General features: G+C 42.9%; 1 protein-coding gene across 3 annotated transcripts in view; it reads right to left on the bottom strand.

Annotated features, from left to right (window-relative positions):
* Positions 1-22,027, bottom strand: part of ADCY2 (adenylate cyclase 2) — a 441,756-nt gene that overhangs the window by 121,929 nt on the left and 297,800 nt on the right. For all 3 annotated transcript variants that reach the window (XM_070476469.1, XM_070476467.1, XM_070476470.1), the window contains 6 exons: positions 20,322-20,433; positions 14,441-14,568; positions 9,909-10,067; positions 8,836-8,968; positions 6,826-7,002; positions 2,786-2,829 (listed from right to left, as the gene is read on the bottom strand). In XM_070476469.1, coding sequence (XP_070332570.1) covers positions 2,786-2,829; positions 6,826-7,002; positions 8,836-8,968; positions 9,909-10,067; positions 14,441-14,568; positions 20,322-20,433 — 753 coding nt within the window. The remainder of the gene's footprint in view (positions 1-2,785; positions 2,830-6,825; positions 7,003-8,835; positions 8,969-9,908; positions 10,068-14,440; positions 14,569-20,321; positions 20,434-22,027) is intronic.

Here is a 22,027-nt window from a genome sequence, read left to right as displayed (position 1 = left end):
TTCCCAGGGACTCACAGACCCCGGCTCTATCCTCAAGCCCCCTTTCCATTTTCTCTCTCTTAAGCTCCTCCCCTAACCTGCCCCACCCACAGGCTGGGCTACTCTACCTAAGGAGGTGCAGTTCCTGTTGAACCTCAGATGATGTTTTACTGCCCTGGGAGGCCCCCTCACCACCGGGCTGGGGGCTCAGAGAGGTTTTATGACCTTGACTGTGTTACAAAGCCAGGATGTGCTAGGGAAGTCTGGGCTGGCTTGAAAGACAGGCTCTCCCTGTGAGGCTTGGGGCCACCAAAGGCCAACCACCACAGAGGAAAGTGGAGGAGATACGGAGGAGGCTCCCAGGAGGGCAGGCAGGACCGGAGAGCATCTAGGAACACAGGCTTCAGCGTCCTAGAGCCTGGGCATAAACCACGGGCGTGCCTCCCCCGGCCACGCGGCTCTGGTCCTCTTCTGACCTGGCACCTCCGTTTCTTTCTTCCTAAATGGATAATGGCTGTAGCGTCCACCCTGGAGCAACGCTGTAGGCATGAAATTAGATTTCCCGTAGCCCTGGTGCAGATAAAAATGACAGCTTACGATCACTGTCTTTCAGACAGCGCTCATCCCAAAAGACACTGCCCATGCTGGACTTGCCCCAGGAGCCTTTCTCACTGTAATTTCAGTAAATCGACTCTGGAAGGAGACTGCGGGGAGGAGCAGAGAGATAAGAGGCTGGATCATGTAGAGGAAGCCCTTTATATATGAACCTTTGCGTAGTGAACTTTCAAAGACGCACACATTATGTGCCAGTTGCTGTACCATACCACTGCACTTTTCAACACACTGTATTATAAGGGTAAAAATGCTTTCTTTATCCTTTGTGTTTGCTTTCTGTGTACATATCATCTGTGTGAGAAGTATTATAAACTTATCACAGTACACTAGTATAGAGCCAATTGTGTTAGTTGGGTATCTAGAATAACTTTGTTGGACATTTGAACAAAACTGGACTTACGAAAAAGAATTCATTTGAATCAGTTCTAATGAGATGGATAAAACTGGAGCCCATTATACAGAGCGAAGTAAGCCAGAAAGATAAAGACCATTACAGTATACTAACACATATATATGGAATTTAGAAAGATGGTAACGATAACCCTATATGCAAAACAGAAAAAGAGACTCAGATGTATAGAACAGACTTGTGGACTCTGGGAGAAGGTGAGGGTAGGATGTTTCAAGAGAACAGCATTGAAACTTGTATATTATCTAGCGTGAAACAGATCACCAGCCCAGGTTGGGTGCATGAGACAAGTGCTCAGGCCTGGCGCACTGGGAAGACCCAGAGGGATCGGGTGGAGAGGGAGGTGGGAGGGGGGACCGGGATGAGGAATACATGTAAATCCATGGCTAATTCATTTCAATGTATAACAAAAACTACTGTAATGATGTAAAGTAATTAGCCTCCAACTAATAAAAATAAATGGAAAAAAAAATAAAAATAAAAAACAAATATTAAAACAGAAAAAAAAAAAAAAGAAGAGAACTCATTTGTATGTAGGGGACCTACTGTACAAAGTGGAAAGATGTTCGCGAAATTCCACAGACAGCTGTTTGCAGATGTGCTCATTTCTTACTGGCTTGAACAGCTAGGCCTTCTAAAGAGACGTTATGGGGTCCAAAACACTTCTTAAAGTAGCTTAAGCTTTCTTTAATTGGGCATTTGCCACCAAAAAAATAATACTTCAAAAGCCCAAGAACTCCATTTTCCAGATAACATAGGGCTCTAAGTGTGATAGGTCAATGTTAAAATTTCAAGTTTTACACAAAATACAAATCGGAGCTCATGACAACAAAGATAAAGTCACGCAGAGGGATTCGGGAGAGAGTGCACTAAAGATCTGGCAGCTAATGATCTAATTATTTATGTTCATTTTCCACTTTGATACAATGCATTTTCTACAGGAATAAACTCCTCTCTTAAGCGGGGAAAGAACAGTTTTAAGTTTGGGGCCGTTCATTAACTATCCTAGCATTAGTCACTTAGTCGTGTCTGACTCTCTGCAACCCCATGGACTGTAGCCCACCAGGGTCTTTTGTCCAGGGGATTCTCCAGGCAAGAATCCTGGATTGGGTTGTCATTTCCTTCTCCAGGGGATCTTCCCGACCTAGGGATTGAACCTGGGTCTCCAGCATCGCAGGTAGATTCTTTACCATCTGAGCCACCAGGGAAGCCCCCAAATTATCCTGACATCTTCAAGAAAAAGCACTTAATTCCCAAACTAAAGGAAGGTTCTGAGCCCCAAAGCTAGAGGAACGCAGACAAGGGAAAGGAGTAATGTCTGAGACCCTGTGGAGGATGACAGTGGGCCCTTGGCCACTGGTGGAGGCATTTTTTCTTTGTTTGAGCAGGGTGGGTTGCACTTCTTTTCACTATCAAAAGGCTGGACTTATCTTGCTTTTATCTCTAGGATTCAACCTCAAAAATATAACTTTAACATACTCATTTTAAGAAAGTTCAGTTCTTTACTCCAAATTAATATGAAGAATGGTTTTTAAGAAAACAGTTTGAAGTTCTAAAGAGTTTACTAGGCAGTGTTTTCCCTCTTTTAATTCTAAAAAGAAAAGATATCAATAATCTTATTTTTAGAAGCTGAATGCAACTTGATAGGGCTTTTCACAAGCAGCTACTCTTTTTTAGAAGAAATAGCCTTCAGAATTATTATAGTTGATGAAAATTACTTTCAGGAATAAATAAAGAACAGTTAAGCCTTTAGGAAATTAGAAAACGGAGTGTATATCATACCTTAAGGTGCGATTTTGAAAATTATGCTGACCCATTGGTACATCCTATTAAAGAAAAAAAGATTATTAGTGGCTAAAAACATACATTAAGAATTTTGAACAGATAATGATGTATATTTATTCTTTTACCATGGTAAATATCATTTGGGTAATAAGCAGCTACCCATGTGGTGAAAAAGTGCTTAATTATAAGTGTGAAACAAGATTAAAACTTCAGTTTATATTTAGAATGTTGGTGTAACCTATGAACTCTGGATATTGGCAGTGTCAGGATTGTTGTCTGGATTTTCAAAATTCCCATCCTGATGTTTGCAGATATTATTTACAACAACGCTTGCAGAGGACTGTTATTAAAGTTACTGTAGACAACCTAAACCACGTAGAACTGTAGTTCTAACGTGAATCGAAAATTTAGAAGATGCTTTAAAACACAAACATAACCACAAAATCTACAGCCAATCCTTATCAGTGAACCGCACTGTTAAGAAATGAGATCATTGATTAAGTATGTGAAACTGAGAATCACTGATGAAAAAGAAGAAACGTACATGAGTGCTGGTATAACAGCTCCTGAGAAAGGCCAGTGAGAGGGAGACACTGAGCCCATTGCTAAGTGTTCAATAACAGACTTAAAAAACCACAAGACTCACTTGTATATCGTTGTAGTAGAAATTAAAATAAAAGTTAGAACAAGGAAGCTCCAGAGAAACTTTTCTTCATTGCTTTAAGCTCCAAGGTTAGATAAGGAAATGTATTTAGCCTAGGGAAAGGTAAGGCTTAAAAATGATAACTGAACTCCACATTTTATTATATAAAGTACTAATAAAATAATGCATTATTCACCAGCTCCATCAATGTTAAATCAAGAGTCAATGAAGTTCTGCATAGGGGATTAGATAAAAGAAATAACTTTTGGTGATGACAGCTGTTCAATCCTGGAATGTACGAATAAGAATGACAAAGGGATCTTTCTGAAAGAACGCGGCACAGTCCTATGGGCTCCAAGTGCTAACCAGAACCTCAGATGTCTTCTGTCACTGCCAAGGAACTCAGTCCCAAGACTCTGCCTGTGACAGAGTGGCTGGCAAGGCCTGCTGGTCAAGAAAATAGAGTCTGTTCCAGAGATCCTCTGTTTTTTATAAACTTTCTACAATTTTCTGAAGCTCAAAGCCCTAGCCAGTTATAGCTCTCTCAAAGGAGACATCTTCACTAACACATAACACATAACAACAGATGATATTGAGGTTGGAGCCAGGTTGAAATCTTCCCTTGGGTGCCTTGCTAAGATAGTAAGGGAGAGGGTTGCTCTTAAGTCCTGAGACAAAAGAGACTGATAAGAAATTAGCAACCACAACAACATCAATAACACCACCCAGAAAGCAAGGCCTTATTTTTACAGATACACAGATGAAGTAGCACAGAAAACACTGCTTTAGTATTTAGATATGATTCTTATTTCCTGAAAACCAACAAAGCAACCAGCCAACCAACCAACCAGTCAGTCAACCAACCAACCAGCCAACCAGCCAGTCAGCCAACCAGCCAGTCAACCAACCAACCAGCCAGTCAACCAACCAACCAACCAGTCAATCAACCAGCCAACCAACCAGAAAGTCAACCAACCAACCAGCCAACTAGCCAGTCAACCAACCAGTCAACCAGCTAACCAACCAATGAACCAACTAGCCAACCAACTAGCCAGTCAATCAGACAACCAACTAATGAATCAACCAACCAACCAATCAGTCAACCAGCCAGTCAACCAATCAACCAGCCAACTAGCCAGTCAAGCAACCAGCCAACCAAACAACCAGCCAGCCAGCCAACCAATCAATGAACCAACCAACCAGTCAACCAACCAACCAGTCAACCAACCAACCAGTCAACCAACTAACCAACCAACCAACCAGCCAACAAATGAATCAGTCAACCAACCAACCAGTCAGCCAACCAACTGACCAATCAACCAGCCAGTCAACCAATCAATTTGGCTTATAACAAATCTCAATCAGAGATAAAGTTGTTAGCCATTAGCACTAATGATAAATTTAGTGTTGAGGTAAAATTATCTGATTCTTTTCATAAGAAGGATAGAAGCATTGACTTTCCTTGACAATTAGATCCTAGGTCTTAGTATGCTTTTCCTTTAACAGGTCTAGTTACTGGGAGGCCCCCAGTGGCTCTAGTCCCTGCTTCTTGCATCTCTTCTCTTCCTGTGACCTCATCCAGATCCACAGCTTCAAATATCACCTAAAATCTGATGCCTCTCACATTCACATCTCCTATCAGGACATCTACCCAGAGCTCCAGGAGCACACACCCAACTGCCATCTTCCTAAATGCACTTTGGTGTCTAAAAGGCATATTGATTTGAAGGTGCCCACTAGCAAAGTCTTGATTTTCCTACCCCAAATTCTCTGACTTTGCTCCAAGTATTTGTCAGTTCAGTTAATGGGATCATCATTCTTCCAGGTGCAGAACCGAAACATGTGGATTTGTCTTTGAACTTCCTTTCCACAGATATCGACTCCATCACCAAGTCTTACTTGTTCCAATTTCAAATTATACCCTGAATTTGTTTCTCACTGTCCTCACTGCTAAAATCTCAGCAAACGAGGGCACCATCCTGTCTTGGAGCCCTGCACTCTTGGTCCATCATCCACAGCGTTAATTACACGATGCTCTTCCCTGCTTATGACCCTCTAACGACTTCCCACTACAATCAGAATAAATTATTCATGATTACTTGGAGCCTCTCACTCTAATGACCTGCCCAGGCTTACTGTTGATGATCTGACAGTCACACAGTCTCTCCTCTGCCCTCAAAGACACTGATTTATTTCCATTTCAGGGCTGCTGAGTTTATCCTTTTGCCCCTTACTCTTCCCACTGACCCCTCCCCTTCTTGGAGACTCCCCCTAACCACCCCACCCAGAGGAGTCATGCCATTCACTCCCCAAGACATTCCTTCCTTTTCTTTTCATCAAGGCCCTTGGCAGTACCTGGAGTGATCTCATCTGTTTATTCGAGTCCTACTTAGGGTCTCTCTCTTCCAGATAGAATATAGACTCCTCTAAGACTTGCCCTGGAGGTCTCCCTGTTGACTGCTTGAAAGATCACGATCTTCTATCAGATAGTTTATTTTTTAGTTGGAAAAGAACAAAGGAAGTTGAGAGAAGAGATATAACTAAGACAAAACAGGAACGCTGACCCCTGCGTGTTGGGCTTGTGCATGTTACTGTGACAGGCCTTGTGGGCACAGGAAGTTTGGAAATGTTCACTTTTACCCAACAGCCCCATATGTTTTTTTACTTATCAGCTAATAAAAATTATGGAACATCCCATTTTTTTTAACCCCAACCACATCCCTAACAGTGAATACCATCCTACATGAAATTATACTCAGACTGTTTTAATATCTAAATATGCCGTTGGGATTATTCTAAGTGCTTCACTGTATTTCCTTTCTCTCCTCTCATGAGTTTTCTATTCTTCATCTGCATTTCAGCCATCTTATCGGTCCCTGTGGTCCGGAGTGGTGGGACTTCATTCCCCATTAGAAGTTGGGATGACCTCCATAAGGGACGCCAACAATAGAATGCACTTGGCTTCCGACACAGCCTGAACCTCTGGGGGATTAGGATAGGGTTAATGATGCTGCTGCTCAAACCCCAAGGACGTCAGGCCCTCATTTGGTTCTTTTATGAAGATGCTCAAGCTTTCCACTTCGTGGGAGCCAAAGCAAATTACAAACCTGGACTGAAAAAGAGTTCAGGGGTACGCAGTTGCTACTGCCCGTTGTCAGTAACAGTCTTCGATAAGAAAGTGATCACGCAAAGTCACCCTCGGTTAAAACCCTAAGCAACTGACGCTCATGATAACCTGAGAGCTGTTTGTCGGGGGCCTCTCTCGGGAGTCAGAGACAGCAAGCTTCCTTCGTTACGGAGCCCAGCGGTTTTGGCAGGACACGCCCTCTGTTTCGGGGAGCGAGCGCGTGCCGGGCGCTGGCGCCACCGGGAGCCCGGCGCGGGGAGGGCGTACCGTGGTGCTGATCTTGCCGTTCTCCGTGGTCATGCTGTCTCTGTGGTGCAGATGTGCGAAGGGCTTGGCCGCCCCCCAGGACTCCAGGTACCGGGTCATGCGGACCGAAGCCCTCATCTTCGCTCCGTCAAGCGTGTGTCGAGGTCTGAAGAGGTGCTGAGGGCTCCGCCGCTCTCCCTTGGGGTGAGAAACGCAGCATCACACCTGGAGGCCCGCAGGCGCGCCTCCTCCCGCCAGCCCGCCCAGAAGCCTCCCGTGCGCGAGCGGATTCCTCTGCCAGCGCCGCCTTCGCCCTGCGGGCTCCTGCCCCCGGTCCTGCAGGGTCACCGGGGGGCACGGCCACGCCCCAGAGGAGCCCAGTGAGCCTTTTTCAGACAACAAAACCCACCTGTGCTTGGAACTTCGGAAAAAACAACAGCCATCGGAAGGGACGTTTTCCTAACGCCGACTCTTAGACAGAATAGGCTGATCTGTTTTCATGTTTTAATGGTTTTGTTTTTCTCCTAAAACGATGGCTGTAGGGATTGGGGCTGTTTTCGGATGCGAAATGGCCTCGAATATTGGTGTTTTGGTGTTCTTTGCCTGAACACAGTGTTCTCTGGACACGTTTCCTGAACCTTTTCCCTACACTCCCCCCCCCACCCCCCCACACCGATCACCCTATAGTTCCTCCCGCTTGTCACATATCTGTCTCCAGGTCAACTGTCTAGTGAGTTGAAAGTTTGTTCCCAAAGGTGAACCTGGGGATTTTAGGGAGGCTCTTGTGAGTAAACACTCATAAACTTGACTTCATTGATTTTGCGATACTTGTTTGGACAATTCAGAGGAGTTCCTTGCTGCTACCTGCATTAACCAGCCAGTGATTTGAAGGGAGTTACATAAACCATCTGAGACTCAGTTTCTTAATCTGTAAGCAGCAATAGTATCCATCTGGCAGGAATTTGGGGAGGGGTAAAAGAGATGAGAGCTCTTTTGACGAGCCCCCTGCTCTGGCCCGACATGTGGTGGGAAGAGAGAAAGAGGCAGTGGCTGTCTGCGCGTGAAGGATGCTTTTTATCATGTCGAAGTTTACATGCCTGCACATAACATGCTCAACCCAGTGTTTATATGACATTTAGTTGTCAATCTTTCCGTAATTTCTTCTTTTTTTCTTATATCTTCATCCACTTAATCTCATTAAGATTTTTATCAGTTGAAGTCCTGTGCAAACTTTTTGTCATTTAATTTTCTAACTGCCAGGAAGGGCCCATCATGGACTAAGACAGTGGTACCCAACCTTTTTGGCACCAGGGACCTATCTGTTAGCTGCTTAGCTGTGTCTGACTCTCTGTGACCCCATGGACGGTAGCCCGCCAGACTCCTATGTCCATGGAATTCTCCAGGCAAGAATAATGGAGTGGGTTGCTATGCCCTTCCCCAGGGACCTACTTTTTTACATGGACTGGGGAGGGGGGGGATGGTTTCAGGGTGATCAAATGGATTACATTTATGGTGCATGTTATTTCTAATCTAATGTTCTTGCTGATCTAACAGGAAGTACCAGTCCATGGCCCAGAGGTTCACACCCATGGACTAACGTATACATTGGTAAGCACTGACTAACTAACCTCTACAGTCTTATGATGCAGACAATACCCTTGTCATATAAACAAGCAATTCATTTCAACTGCTTCTTTCATAAATATTTGAATTCATTTTCACAAAACACAGGCATTTAAAATAGTTTTAGAGGCAAAGACTAGCAAAGAATTACACTGGTACTTGACTAAAAGGGATGGGATGGAGAGGGAGGTGGGAGGGGGGATCGGGATGGGGAACACATGTAAATCCATGGCTGACTCATGTCAATGTATGGCAAAAACCACTACAATATTGTAAAGTAATTAGCTTCCAACTAATAAAAATAAATGAAAAAAAAAAGAAAAGAAAAAAAACTTCCCATATCATTTGCCCTCTTCACTTTTAATCACAGAAGTCATGGGCTAATTATAGACTCTTTATGATACTGACCTTGGGGTTGATTACAAAGTAAGTTTTCACTAAGTGCTGCTTTAAATACGGGTCTCTGATGTCACCATCGCCTTCTTCCACTTTGTAAGCTCCATTCAAGTGTTGTAGGGTAACAGAAGAAATGTGAACACGTCTGAAATTCCATTTGAAAAACCACAATCAATATACAGAAGAAGGAATACACACGATTTTCTATTTATTTGGGACTTCAGAAAGAATTCCTTCTGCCCCGGGTGAAGGAAAGGCTATAGGTTCATAGTCTGTTCCCCATAGCTTTGGGAATATGCTCCACGATATCAAGAGTTGCAAATATTTGGAGCCTCTCTGCACTCAGAGAAACCTGCATGGTGAATTATAGCACATAAAACGTGATCATACCAAATCTGGAGGTATGAGTATAGTTTTCTGAAATGCATGGCAAAGTCATTTGAGAAAACGTGCCAATATGTATGGGCTTTCCCTTGTAGCTCAGTCAGTAAAGAATCTGCCTGCAGTGCAGGAGACCCGGGTTTGATCCCTGGGTTGGGAAGATGCCCTGGAGAAGGAAATGGCAATCCATTCCAGTATCCTTGCCTGGAAAATCTCATGGACAGAGGAGCCTGGTGGGCTGCAGTCCATGGGGTCACAAAGTATGGGCTTTCCTCCTCAATGCCTGTTCTCATACTTCTCCAAATTACAGGACCTGCAAAGATTTTCTTGTCATTTGTCCAGAGGGTACCATTTGCTTATTTTAATAGGACTGATTTCAGAGGTCACCAATAATAGAGAAAGGCCATATATCTCTAGTGCATTATAAGCCATCTTTAACTTAGGTTGCTAATCATAAATATGCAAATCGGTCAAAGTCTGTAACTCAGGGTCTGACATCCAGTCTCTAACCGGGGTCCCAGGAGCGGTGGAATTGGGACTTGAGAGCTCATGTCCGTCTGGTTAACAGACGAGGTTACTGAGTAACATGGTACTAACCAGGCAACAGAAGTCACTGAGCGCTGGGCAGTCAGCTCTCAGCCTGTGGACCCAGGACTCCCACCCCGGAGCCTGCTGGATGGGAGGACGCCCGCATCCCGCCTTACCCGGGGACCCCTCCGGCTTCCATGTGATTGGCCAGGGTGACGTCATGTGACCACACGTCGTACTGCCACTTCTGCAGCCCGATGACGCCGCAGAGGACGTTCCCAGAGTGCACCCCCACGCGCATGTTGATGTCCACTCCGGTGGCGTCCCTCACTTTCCTAGAAAGAAGGAAAGTCACATCACCCTCCAGGGCCAGTCTCTTCTTCCTGTCATTCCTGGCCAATGTTCTGGGCATTTTATTATTCATAATGTCTCAGACTGTTGGAAATATGGTCATGAGTTCCTCCTGTGGTGGAAGATTGCTGCTCTGAGGCCAGAGAAAGGGTTTTTCTCTCCAGTTATTACCAGGCTAACCCATTAGCACCAAGCCAATGCTCCAGCCAGTAAAGCCTCAGGCTGGCTGGGGCCGTGATGCAACATTTTGGTTGTAGCTTCTACTTTTCCAACCAATATGTATCAAGCACCCATCATGCGCTGAACCCCTCCTTGAAGTTTTCATACTGGACTCCTGAGACATTGCCTTGTATTGTTAGAAACAATCTTAGATGCCATTCGCAACTCTAATGCTTAGCATAGAGTTATTATTATTATTATTATTATTATTATTATTATTCCCCAAGGAATAATTTCTGCTGATGAAACAATAGGGCTTATTTGTGAGCTTAAATGACTTCAGCCTGAATAGGAATTAAAAAAGAAAATAACCACAAGCTGAATGCTTTTCCACCGTGCACATTTCTTTAACAAAAAAGGAGAAGAGAGTCCTTTTTAAGAAGCTTTAATAATGCATAAGGTATCATTAAAAAGAAATGAATTGTAAAAACCACTTAAAAAACAGATCCTGTCACCAATTCATTGAAAGAGACAAATGAAGAACTTCCTTTGATTAGGACAGACATACATACATGACCATGTGGAAAACAGATGGCTAGCTGGGAGCTGCTGCATGGCACAGGGGCCCAGCTCCGTGCTCTGTGATGACCCTGAGGGGTTGGGGGGGGAGATCCCCGAGGGAGGGGACAGATATTCATATATACACCTGTACACTAGCTGACTCACTTCACTGAGTAGTGGAAACGAATACAACGTTGTAAGGCAATTATATTCCAATTAAAAAAAAAAAGAAAAAAGACAACTTCCTTTAAGGGAAAATGGCAATGCTTGGTGATGCCTATTTGTTTCTTCCAGTTAAGTATGTTTATCGATTACAACATAGTCGTAAAAGAAGAAAGTGCCCCTAGCAGGAAGGTGTCCCTAGTTCCATGGAGTGAACCACCCCAAGAGGAAACGTGGAGGGAAGTGATGACATTGATTGAGGCACAGTTTCGAGGAAGGGCTCCCAGGTGTGGGATGCAGTAGAACCCGAAACATCTCAAAATGACACAGGTAAGCGTGTGGGATGGCATCACCGACCCAATGGGCATGACTTTGAGCAAGCTCTGGGAGATGGTGAAGGGCAGGGAAGGCTGGTGTGCTGCCGTCCACGGGGGTTGCAAAGAGTCAGACACGACTGAGAGACTGAACAACAACGAACAACGATGAACAATGAACGTCAGGCTTAAATGATGAATCAGAACCACCCGAGCGTACTACGATAAAAAGGAAAGGGTCCATGACGTAAACAGAAATGACCTCCTGTTTCTTTCCCTTCCCTTTCTATCATCCTTTTCTGTTTGCTGCTGCTAAGTCGCTTCACTCGTGTCTGACTCTGTGCAACCCCATAGACGGCAGCCCACCAGGCTCCCCCGTCCCTGGGATTCTCCAGGCAAGAACACTGGAGTGGGCTGCCATTTCCTTCTCCAATGCATGGAAGTGAAAAGTGAAAGTGAAGTCGCTCAGTCGTGTCCGACTCTGCGTGAACCCATGGACTGCAGCCCACCAGGCTCTTCCGTCCATGGGATTTTCCAGGCAAGAGCACTGGAGTGGGGTGCCATGGCCTTCTTCATCTTCTCTGTTTATATTTTGTCATAAAAATGACAACCTATATCAAGTACTTTGCAAGTTGTCCACACCCTTCAGTCCTGCTCCCAGAAGGAGTATCTCCATGACACAGGAGGCTTGCCTTGCCGCTTTGCCTACATAAGCTCTGAGTGCAAATGGCTGCCAGGGGGTGTCTGGTTCTCCCCTCTGGGCTTGCTCACACTGGTTCATCTCTGTTCCCACCCTGCTGAGCGAGCCCCGCTTCCTGACAGTGTCCAGGAGTAATCATAAAGCCAGTCTGACAGCAGTGACTGGTTAGTAACTCGAGTCTTTGAATTAATCATCTTCATGGGCTTAATGTCTGTTTTAGAAGAATGAGTTGATCAAGGGTTCAGATGAACTCACTGACCAGAAAAATTTTATGCATGTAGATGCAGATGAAATCTGTGTGATCTATAGACAAATGTTGAAATGATGGCTTAGAGTTTGCGCTAATAGTAGACTATCTTTCTAATTTAAGAGGAGCTTTAATCACTTACAAAATCAGGGTTCTGAGAGCACTGCCTTGATTAAGAAAAGTTTACATTTTCATGAAAGGAGGGAAAGAGGTCTCTTTAAATGCCAGGAATATTCCAAAACTGCAGCTGAAGAACTTCTGCAGTGGTGATCTAGCTAACAGGGAATGAGGCTCTGAATAAACGTGGAGGTCCCTGCACCGAGGGAAAAACACGGACAAACATCCCTGGATCTGTGTTGCTGGTTCCCAGGAAAACTGGAGGTCATCTGGCAAAATTCCAAGTGCTAAGGGTATGCTTTCTCCTCACCAGCTTCAAAACCTGAAATTCCTGTATTCACTCTCATCTTATGGCTTAAGTATTGGGACTGGAAATGCTTGCTTGTGTATGTGAGAGAACAAAGAGTTTCCAAAATCTGCCGAGGTGTTCTCTCTTTCCCTGGGCTTCCCTGGAGGCCCAGATGGTAAAGAATCTGCCGGCAATGCAGGAGACCTGGGTTCGATCCCTGGAGAAGGGAATGGCTACCCACTCCAGGATTCTTGCCTGGAGAATCTCACGGACAGAGGAGCCTGGCGGGCTACAGTCCATGGGGTCACAAAGAGTCAGATATGACTGAGCAACTAAACAACAACAAGAGTATTTTGTTGAATCAAATGTGCTACTGATTCCCATAATTTCATCCTTCACAAAACCCATTCATAAAGCCTGTTTCCTCTCATGTTTGGTTTCAAACACTAAGGTGGCTTCCCGGGGTGGTTACAAATGTGAGAATATCTGTTAATTTTACATGGATTGAATGCACTTACATCTAGACCCATAATGTCCTGAATAGTTAATGACTTTTAGAATACAGTTGAAAAGCTTTTTTTTCCTCATGCCTCCAAAAAGACAGATGCTTTATTTTGGGGGAGAAGAAGTGGGGACAGCTAATTCCCATACAAAGTATCTCAGGTGGCAAGCTGAGGCCACATTGCCCACCTCTCCCTTCTCGATTCTTCCTTCCTTTCCTCCCTATGTCTCTGCCCACCATTCCTGACTGCTGCGTAGTGGCCCCGACACCGCTGAGCTAGTGAGTCTCAACATTCAGGTCTGCAGACTCTGCTGAGGCTGGAGGTTTCATCATTCTTCCCTCGAAAGCACTGGAAACCCACCGTCAAACCTCTCAGTCCATTTCAGCCCACGGCCAATATCACAGTGGGCTAAACACAGCGACAACTAACTTGATTTGTTGCTTTCTCACTTAAAGTCCCAGTTACTCCAATCCTGAGAAAAGGAATTCAAACATCAAGCACATAACGCCCATCCCATTTAGAACAAAAATATGTGGAGGAGAAGAGAAAATCACTTGACCAAAAATAGGCAACCCCCTACCAAAAAACCCTCGAACTGAAATTTTTCAATCAAACAATCAACAAACAAGAGCTTTTATCATTTATAAGACTATCATGGCTTCTATGAAGGCAGTTATAAAGAAGTATGCATTACGGTACCAGCAGTGAAAAGTCACTTTGTAGCTCACATTTTCACGCTACACTTGTCAGCTATAATGATACCATTATTCTTTGTAAGCAAATATTCTCTACAAATCTTACAATGAAAGAAACTACAGATACAAAGCAGAAAACTATTATGGATAAAAACTGAAACGATACTTACAGAGCTGAGTGTATTTGATTAGATGAAGTTATTCTGGGCTGGATTTTCCTATTCATTGCAGTCTGATGGTAAAAACTACTTTCTCTCTTACAATTTACATGTACTTGTCAAAAATCAAGAGAGACATTCAGAGTACAAAATTTTCCCTTAAGATTTGAGGAGACTTTTCAATTGCTTACAAAGAAATTATCTTTGAAATTAATGACACAGCCCCTTCCCATTTCTAACAGTGTTTCTGTGAAATAGATAAATAATAACAATACAAAACACAGAGCCTTACTCTGGACTGAGTTCTCACATGCCGATAAAAGAGTCTTTGCCCGTTTAAATGAACAATCATGTATATAGTTTCAGTAGACAAAAAACCAGAAACAGTTGTAAGAACGACAATGAAAATGTATTATGCAGTTTAAAAGGCTCTTGCTAAGCATTACACTTACTTTATGGCTTCACACATATCCAGTCCCATTTTCACACAATTCTTGGCATGGTTAGGGAGAGATATAGGCAGTCCGGACACACAGTAGTAGCAGTCTCCTAAAATTTTTATTCTCATGCATTCATTCTCCTGAAAGAAGAAGTCACAGAATTTCAACTGCATTGCACGTGTGCTAAGTTGCTTCACTTGTGTCCAACTCTTTGAGACCCTATGGACTGTAGCCCGCCAGGCTCCTCTGTCCATGGGATTCTCCAGGCAAGAATACTGGAGTTGGCTGCCATGCCCTCCTCCCTAGGGGATCTTCCTGACCCAGGGATTGAACCCCTGCCTCTTGCGTCTCCTGCATTGGCAGGAGAATTCTTTACCACCGTGCCAACCTGAGAAGCCGCAAACCAGTTCAGTTTCCCTTAACTGCCCATCAAGACTGAGCCACTCTCACCCACACACCCCTTTACCAAAGCAGGAAGGATGAGGGCAAGGGGTGGGAGGGGAAGGCTGAGAGAGTATTCTGGAATGAATTACACTTAGCAGAGAAATGTGAAGATAGGCCCATGCTTTGTAGTCTGAACATCCTCAAATACTGACAGTGAAATGAAACGTTCTGTGCAGAGTAGAATTTTTCAGGATAGAAAATGGTGATCAGAACTCAATTGGAATTAGAATTGTATGTCATTTCCTACTATGGTCATGGTTTTCCTCACTTCTTTCAAAGCTGAAGTGAATTCTTACCTGCAGACATGTAGCTTCTGATAAACATCACTACAGTATAATGCATTATAATGAGCCACCATTCAACATTGCCAAATGATTTAAAACTTAATTCTGACCTTAGGTTAAACCATTTTAATATCAAGTTAAACAAACTCATTTTTCTTGGCTGGGTTGTATTTATATTACAATATCGAGATCAATTTCATTCATATGCATCAATCCTACATCCATTTCTAACCTTTTCAACTAGCTTATAGACTCTTCACTCAAATTAAAAATAAATACATAGATATAGAAGTACCAAACACATATTTTTTTTCCCCTTCTTAACACACAGGCTTATGGATAAACTGAAAATATTTGAAATAATAAAATGAACATAAGATCTTTTTGTCCTTAAAACATGCGTTAGATTTTTGGAAGGTTTTCGCATATTTCTCTCCCTGTCTCATTGAGAGCTTGTGTACTTCCATGCTTATCTACAGCACTGCAGAGGGTGTGTTAATAAATCTTGATAGCAATTTTATATAATAAAAAGGAAAAACATTGTTTACTAATCAGGTTTACCTCTCTGATAGCTCAGTTGGTAAAGAATCTGCCTGCAGTGCAGGAGACCCTTCTTCAATTCCTGGGTTGGGAAGATCCCCTGGAGAAGAGAAAGGCTACCCACTCCAGCATTCTGGCCTGGAGAATTCCATGGACTATATAGTCCATGGGGTTGCAAAGAGTCGGACATGATTGAGCGACTTTCACTTCCTAAATATGTATTCTGAGTCTAGAAACAGTAAGATTAATAACAGTGAAATCTTGGTAGCCTTAACAAAGACCAGTTGACTGCATGGGATTATTTCTGGTCTCTCTATGGTGTTCTATTGGTCTATATGTCTGTTCCTAGTATCCTACTGGTTTGAATTGTTGTAGCTGGAAGATATTTTGAAACCAGGAAGTATGAAGGCTCTAGCTTTGTTCTTCTTGCTCAAAATTGCTTTGGGTATCTGTGGTCTCTTGTGATTCTATATAAATTTTAGGATTGATTTTTTTCTACTTCTGTAAAAACTGTATTGGGCTTTTGATTGGGATTGCATTGCATCTGTAGATGGCTTTGGGTACTATTTTAACAAGATGAATTCTTCCAACCCATGAATATGGAATATCTTTCTACTTATTTGTGCCTACTTATATTTCTTTCATCAATGTCTTATAGTTTTTGGTGTGTAAGTCATTCACTTGCTTAGTTAGGGCTTCTCAGGTGGTGCAGTGGTAAAGAACTGCCTGCTAATGCAGGAGACGTAGGAGACGTGGGTTTGATCCCTGGGTCAGGAAGATTCCCTGGAGTAGGAAATGACAACCCACTTCAGTATTCTTGCTGGTAAAATACCATGGCCAGAGGAGTCTTATGGGCTACAGTTGATGGGGTCATAAAGAATCAGACACGACAGTATAGTCTCTTTAGTTAAGTTTATCCCTAAGTTTTTCATTCTTTTTGATGATAATGTAGATGGAATTGTTTCCTTGATTTTCTTTTGAGATACTTCATTGTTAGTGTATAGAAGCACAACAGATTATTGTACACATACTTTGTATCCTGCAACTTTACTGAGTTTAATAGTACTAACAGATTTTTATGCTTCCCTCGTAGCTCAGTTGGTAAAGAATCTACCTGCAAGGCAGGAGACCTGGGTTCAGTCCCTGGGTCGGAAAGATCTCCTGGAGGAGGAAATGGCAACCCACTCCAGTATTCTTGCCTGGAGAATCCCATGGACAGAGGAGCCTGGCAGGCTACAGTCCATGGGGTCACAAAGAGTCAGACACGACTTCACGACTAAACCACCAACCACCGCCACCAGCAAATTTTTGTGAACTCTTTAAAGTTTTCTACATATAAGGTCATATCATATGCAAACAGTAATAATTTTACTACATTTTTGACTTGAATGCCTTTCTTTTTCTTGCCTAAGGCCTGTGTCAAGAACTTCTAGCACTATGTTGAAATGAACTGGTGAGAGCAGGTCCTTGTCTTCTCCCCAGTCTTAGAAGAAAAGGTTTGTTTTTCACGGCTGAATATGATGTTCATGGTGGGCTTTTCACATATAGCTTTATTGTGTTGAGCTGAGTTCCTTCTTATTAGTTGAGAGGTTTTACTCATAAAAAGGTGTTCAGTTTTGTCAAATGCTCTTTCTGCAATTGAGATGATTATGTGTTTTTTATCCTTCATTATGTTAATGCAGTATGTATATATCTCATCAACTGATTTGCTATGCCATCCAACTTGCATCCCAGAGATAAATCCCATTTGGTCATGGTATATGATTTTTCTTAATGTGCTGTTGAATTTGATTTGTTAATTAAAATAAATTCTTCAGCGCCCAGCCTTCTTCGAGCTTTTGAACTGTGGTGTTGGAGAAGACTCTTAAGAGTCCCTTGGACTGCAAGGAGATCCAACCAGTCCATCCTAAAGGAAATCAGTCTTGAATATTCATTGGAAGGGCTGATGCTGAGGCTGAAGCTCCAGTACTTTGGCCACTTGATGCAAAGAGCCAACCCATTAGAAAAGACTCGGATGCTGGGAAAGATTGAAGGAAGTAGGAGAAGGGGACGACAGAGGATGAGATGGTTGGATAGCATCACTGACTCAACAGACATGAGTATGAGCAAGCTCCGGGAGATAGTGAAGGACAGAGAAGCCTGGTGTGCTAGCGTCCACGAGGTCGAAAAGAGTTGGACAGGACTCAGTGACTGAACAACAGCAACACCAGAGTGAAATAAGCCAGAGACAGAATGACAAAGGCTACATGATACCATGCATATGAGGAGTCTCATTGGTCAAACACAGAAACGGACTGTAGAATGATGGTTTCCAGGCCTGGGAGAGGGGGAAAGTGGGGAAGTATTGGTCAAATGGTAAAAAGTTCCAGTTAGGCATGATGAGTAAGTCCTAGAGATCTACTGTACAGCACAGTGTCTATAACTAATGATACTATACTGTATACCTAAACACGGCTGCAAAAGGTAGATCTTAAGTGTTTTAATCACAAAATAATAATGATGATGATGATGATAAAAATGATAATAAATTAAAAGGGCAAAATGAAGATCTGTAGGTGATAGATGACTATGGCATAGATTGTAGTGATGGTTTCAAGGGTGTATCCCTAAGGCTCAATAAGTTGTATGCATATTAAATATGTACAGCTTTTTGTAAGCCAACTATACCCCATTAAAGTGGATAAAATATCACAGTGAATGAGCAATGACGCTGAGTTCCTTAAAGTAATGTGCTTTTTGTGGCATTCACTCAATGGGCTGAGCTGTTTGCTTACAAGCCTCTCTGATTCCATGATCTGAACTATGAGACATGAACTGATATCCAAAGCATGCTGCCCCTGTGACCAACAAAGGGTGGACCAAGCTATCCTAGTCTAGACTCTGATATTGCCTGGACATTCCTTTGTTATAATCATCAGAGATGAGCAGGAAATCACACTGATTATGTCTTCTGTGTGATATAAACTCAGTCCTCCTCAAATTCATATATTGAAATTCTAACCCCTGGTACCTGTAAATGTGACTTTATTTGGCAATAGGGTCATTGTAGACATAATTAACTAAGATAAGGTTATACAGGAGTAGAAACTGTTTCTCCCTCAGTCGTGTCCGACTCTGTGTGACCACATGGACTGTAGCCCACCAGCCTCCTCTGTCCATGGGATTTTCCAGGCAAGAATACTGGAGTGTGTTGCCATTTCCTGCTCCATACAGGAGTAGGGTGGGCCCCTAATCCTGTATGATTGGTGTCCTTATAAATAGAAGTAATTTGGACACAGAGCTCTGAACACAGGGAAAATGCCATCAGAACACTGGAACCTTGTTGTCACCAGCCATGATTGGAAAGTTTCTTCCTAACGTGTCACCAGGTAGGGCAGCAAAAATGACCTTTTATTAACTAAAACTTCCAAGATGTTATTTTTTAACAGATAATCTCTCTATGCTTTTATTTGGTTTAATAATCATTCACTGACAAGTATTTCCTTTCCCCTGCTTAGGTCACAAGGAACCAATAATTGGCAACATAGACAACTGGCTGCTCCTTCATGGAGAATGTAGTCAAGATATTTGTTTTCTTTTTTCTCCTAAAGATGAGCCCTCCCAACCCCAATGCAACCTTTTCCTTTGGTTTGGTAAAGGAAGGAATCAGAGCAGTAGTCTCAGTGAATTGTTTAGAATCCCCAGTGAAATCTTCATGGTCAGTTGGGCAATATAAGGCATTTCATGGGGAGCTTGACCGAGGAGTGACTCTGTGAACATCTGAAAGCCAGATTTGTGCCTGGGAGCTTGGCCGGAATGTTCTCTATTGTTTAAGTGTGAGGGAAATTTCACCATGAACTGAACTTAGAACTAACTCTTCCTAATGTAAAAAATACATTTTGATAAGCATAATAAAGGATTTTTGTTGGGAACCATTCAAAGACAAAAATTAAGACCAGAAACATTTTATGAGACAGAAATAGAGGGCTAGCAAGAAAAAAATACCAACATTCCCACCAGAAATCTTAATCGTTCCAATAAATAAGTCTGGAGTGTGGTCTGGTATGGTTTTAAATCAGCTGTCATCATTTCTTCTCTGTGAAACTTCCCACAAATGAGCATATGAATGGTGAATACTGAGCTTACATCTCTGCAAGTGGCACAAGGGCCAGTGGATGAAAATCAGACAGCAGTAAATAAGGCCTTAGGAAGAAGGGACGCATCCTGTCTTAAGGATTTTCCCAGCATGCTGCTTAACACTGTGAATGTGTAAAGGTTACAACTGGAGAGGAAATTATGTTTCCAACTCACTGACACCAAAATGCCTAAAAAGAGAAGCTAAGAACAGCACAGTGCAGAGAGATGTGCAAATCAAGTCTCGTTATCTTGAATGTATTTATTATATGCGTGCTGAATTATATATAAGCCAGAGTCTTAAAAATAAATGAAAGCATATGCTAGTTATATGCTACAGCATTTTCTCTTTCCCAGTGTAGGTCTGAGACTTACCAATGGCAAATAAGTCCAACAAAGCTAAGATTCCTAAAGGATGCTTTTATGAAGAGGCAAAAAACTGGTAAGGACCAAGAAAAGGTAAGCCCAAATTTTATATATCCTCAAAATAGAAAGCAGTCACAAATACTCACCTTTGCAATTTGATCGAACTTTCCAAAGAGTTCATTCAGCATGTGGACGAGTTCTCCAGGCGAGCAGTCACTGGCCAGACGGGTGAACCCAACAATGTCCGCGTAGAGGATACTGTGGGAACAAGCCAAGGGGTGCGTATGTGCAAGCTTATATTTGCTAAGAAAGCAATGGTAGTCTTTCCCATTAAAAGAGGACAATTTCTTATGTTTTACATTTTTTGCAAAACATCATTCCCCTGGGTATGGAATACATAAACATGTTGCTAAACTTTCCCATTAATTTTTTTGATGTTACATTTTTATAATCAAGATGGGGGAAGAAAGCCATGTGATCCACTTTCTCTATTCTAGTCCATTCTTACTGACAACACTTCTCCTCTCAGGGCCAGCCCCTCCTTCCCATTCTGGCTTATGTGGTCCTCATCCTTACAGTTCATTACAGTGTCATAATTCTGATATCAAAGAAATATGCTTCTGTTTGAACTGTTAAGTGATTTTATATTGTAAGTATTCTTAAGTAGAAGAAGTAAAATCATAAAAGTCAAATCCTGTTTTTTGATTGAAAGACAAAATTCTGGTTTCTTTACCAACTTCCAGGAAAGGAGATGTCTCTTCCTAAAGCTCAGAGCTGAGTTTGGGGGAAGCATTAAATGAGGAAGGACGCCAACTAATGTCCAGTTACAGTAATAACAAGGACTATAAAGGCAAACAGTAGAATGCCATCAATCAGAGTACTAGGGGTGGTAAGCTGAGCACCGAAGAATGGATGCTTTTGAACTGTGGTGTTGGAGAAGACTCTTGAGAGTCCCTTGGACTGCAAGGACATCCAACCAGTCCATCCTAAAGGAGATCAGTCCTGGGTGTTCATTGGAAGGACTGATGCTGAAGCTGAAACTCCAGTACTTTGGCCACCTGATGCGAAGAGCTGACTCATTTGAAAAGACCCTGATGCTGGGAAAGACTGAAGGCAGGAGGAGAAGGGGACAACAGAGAATGAGGTGGTTGGATGGCATCACCGACCCAATGGACATGAGTCTGAGTAAACTCCGGGAGCTGGTGATGGACAGGGAGGCCTGGTGTGCTGCGGTCCATGGGGTCGCGAAGAGTCGGACATGACCAAGCGACTGAGCTGAACTGAGGGGAGGTGAAGAGTCTGGGACACAGCCACTAACGAAGTGACGGCACAGCTTCCCCTCTCGGCGCATACAGGCTGGGGGCAAATGTGAGATTCCTTAGAGTTTTGTACGCGTTTAGCTAACCTTGATGAGTCAGGATAGAAGAAGACAACACCTGCGTGTGCGTTACAACTTTACCTACACAGCAACGTGCTTACGTTTTACATAAAGACCTATTATGTGTTCAGTTGTGTCTGACTCAGACCCCATGGACTGTAGCCCACCAGGCTCCTTTGTCCATGGGATTCTCCGAGCAAGAATACTGGAGTGGGTTGCCATTTCCTCCTCCAGGGGATCTTTCCCACCCAGGGACTGAACCCACTTCTCTTGTATTTCCTGACTTGCGAGGTGGATTCTTTACCACTGTGCCACCTGGGAAACCCCGAAGACCTAATAAAGAAGCCCTAAATTGCTGCTGACAATTTGAGTTTCAGGTAATACATACAGTATTGTTTAAGATGGGCCATGAAACAAAAATAACTGCCAATTCACACTCATTAGGATAGCTTTTTTTTTTTTTTTAAAGAAAAT

Source organism: Odocoileus virginianus, chromosome 14, assembly GCF_023699985.2.
Source record: "Odocoileus virginianus isolate 20LAN1187 ecotype Illinois chromosome 14, Ovbor_1.2, whole genome shotgun sequence".
Taxonomy (NCBI): Eukaryota; Metazoa; Chordata; class Mammalia; order Artiodactyla; family Cervidae; genus Odocoileus; species Odocoileus virginianus.
Note: the sequence above shows the minus strand (reverse complement) of the source record. Positions and strands in the feature narration are given on the sequence as shown.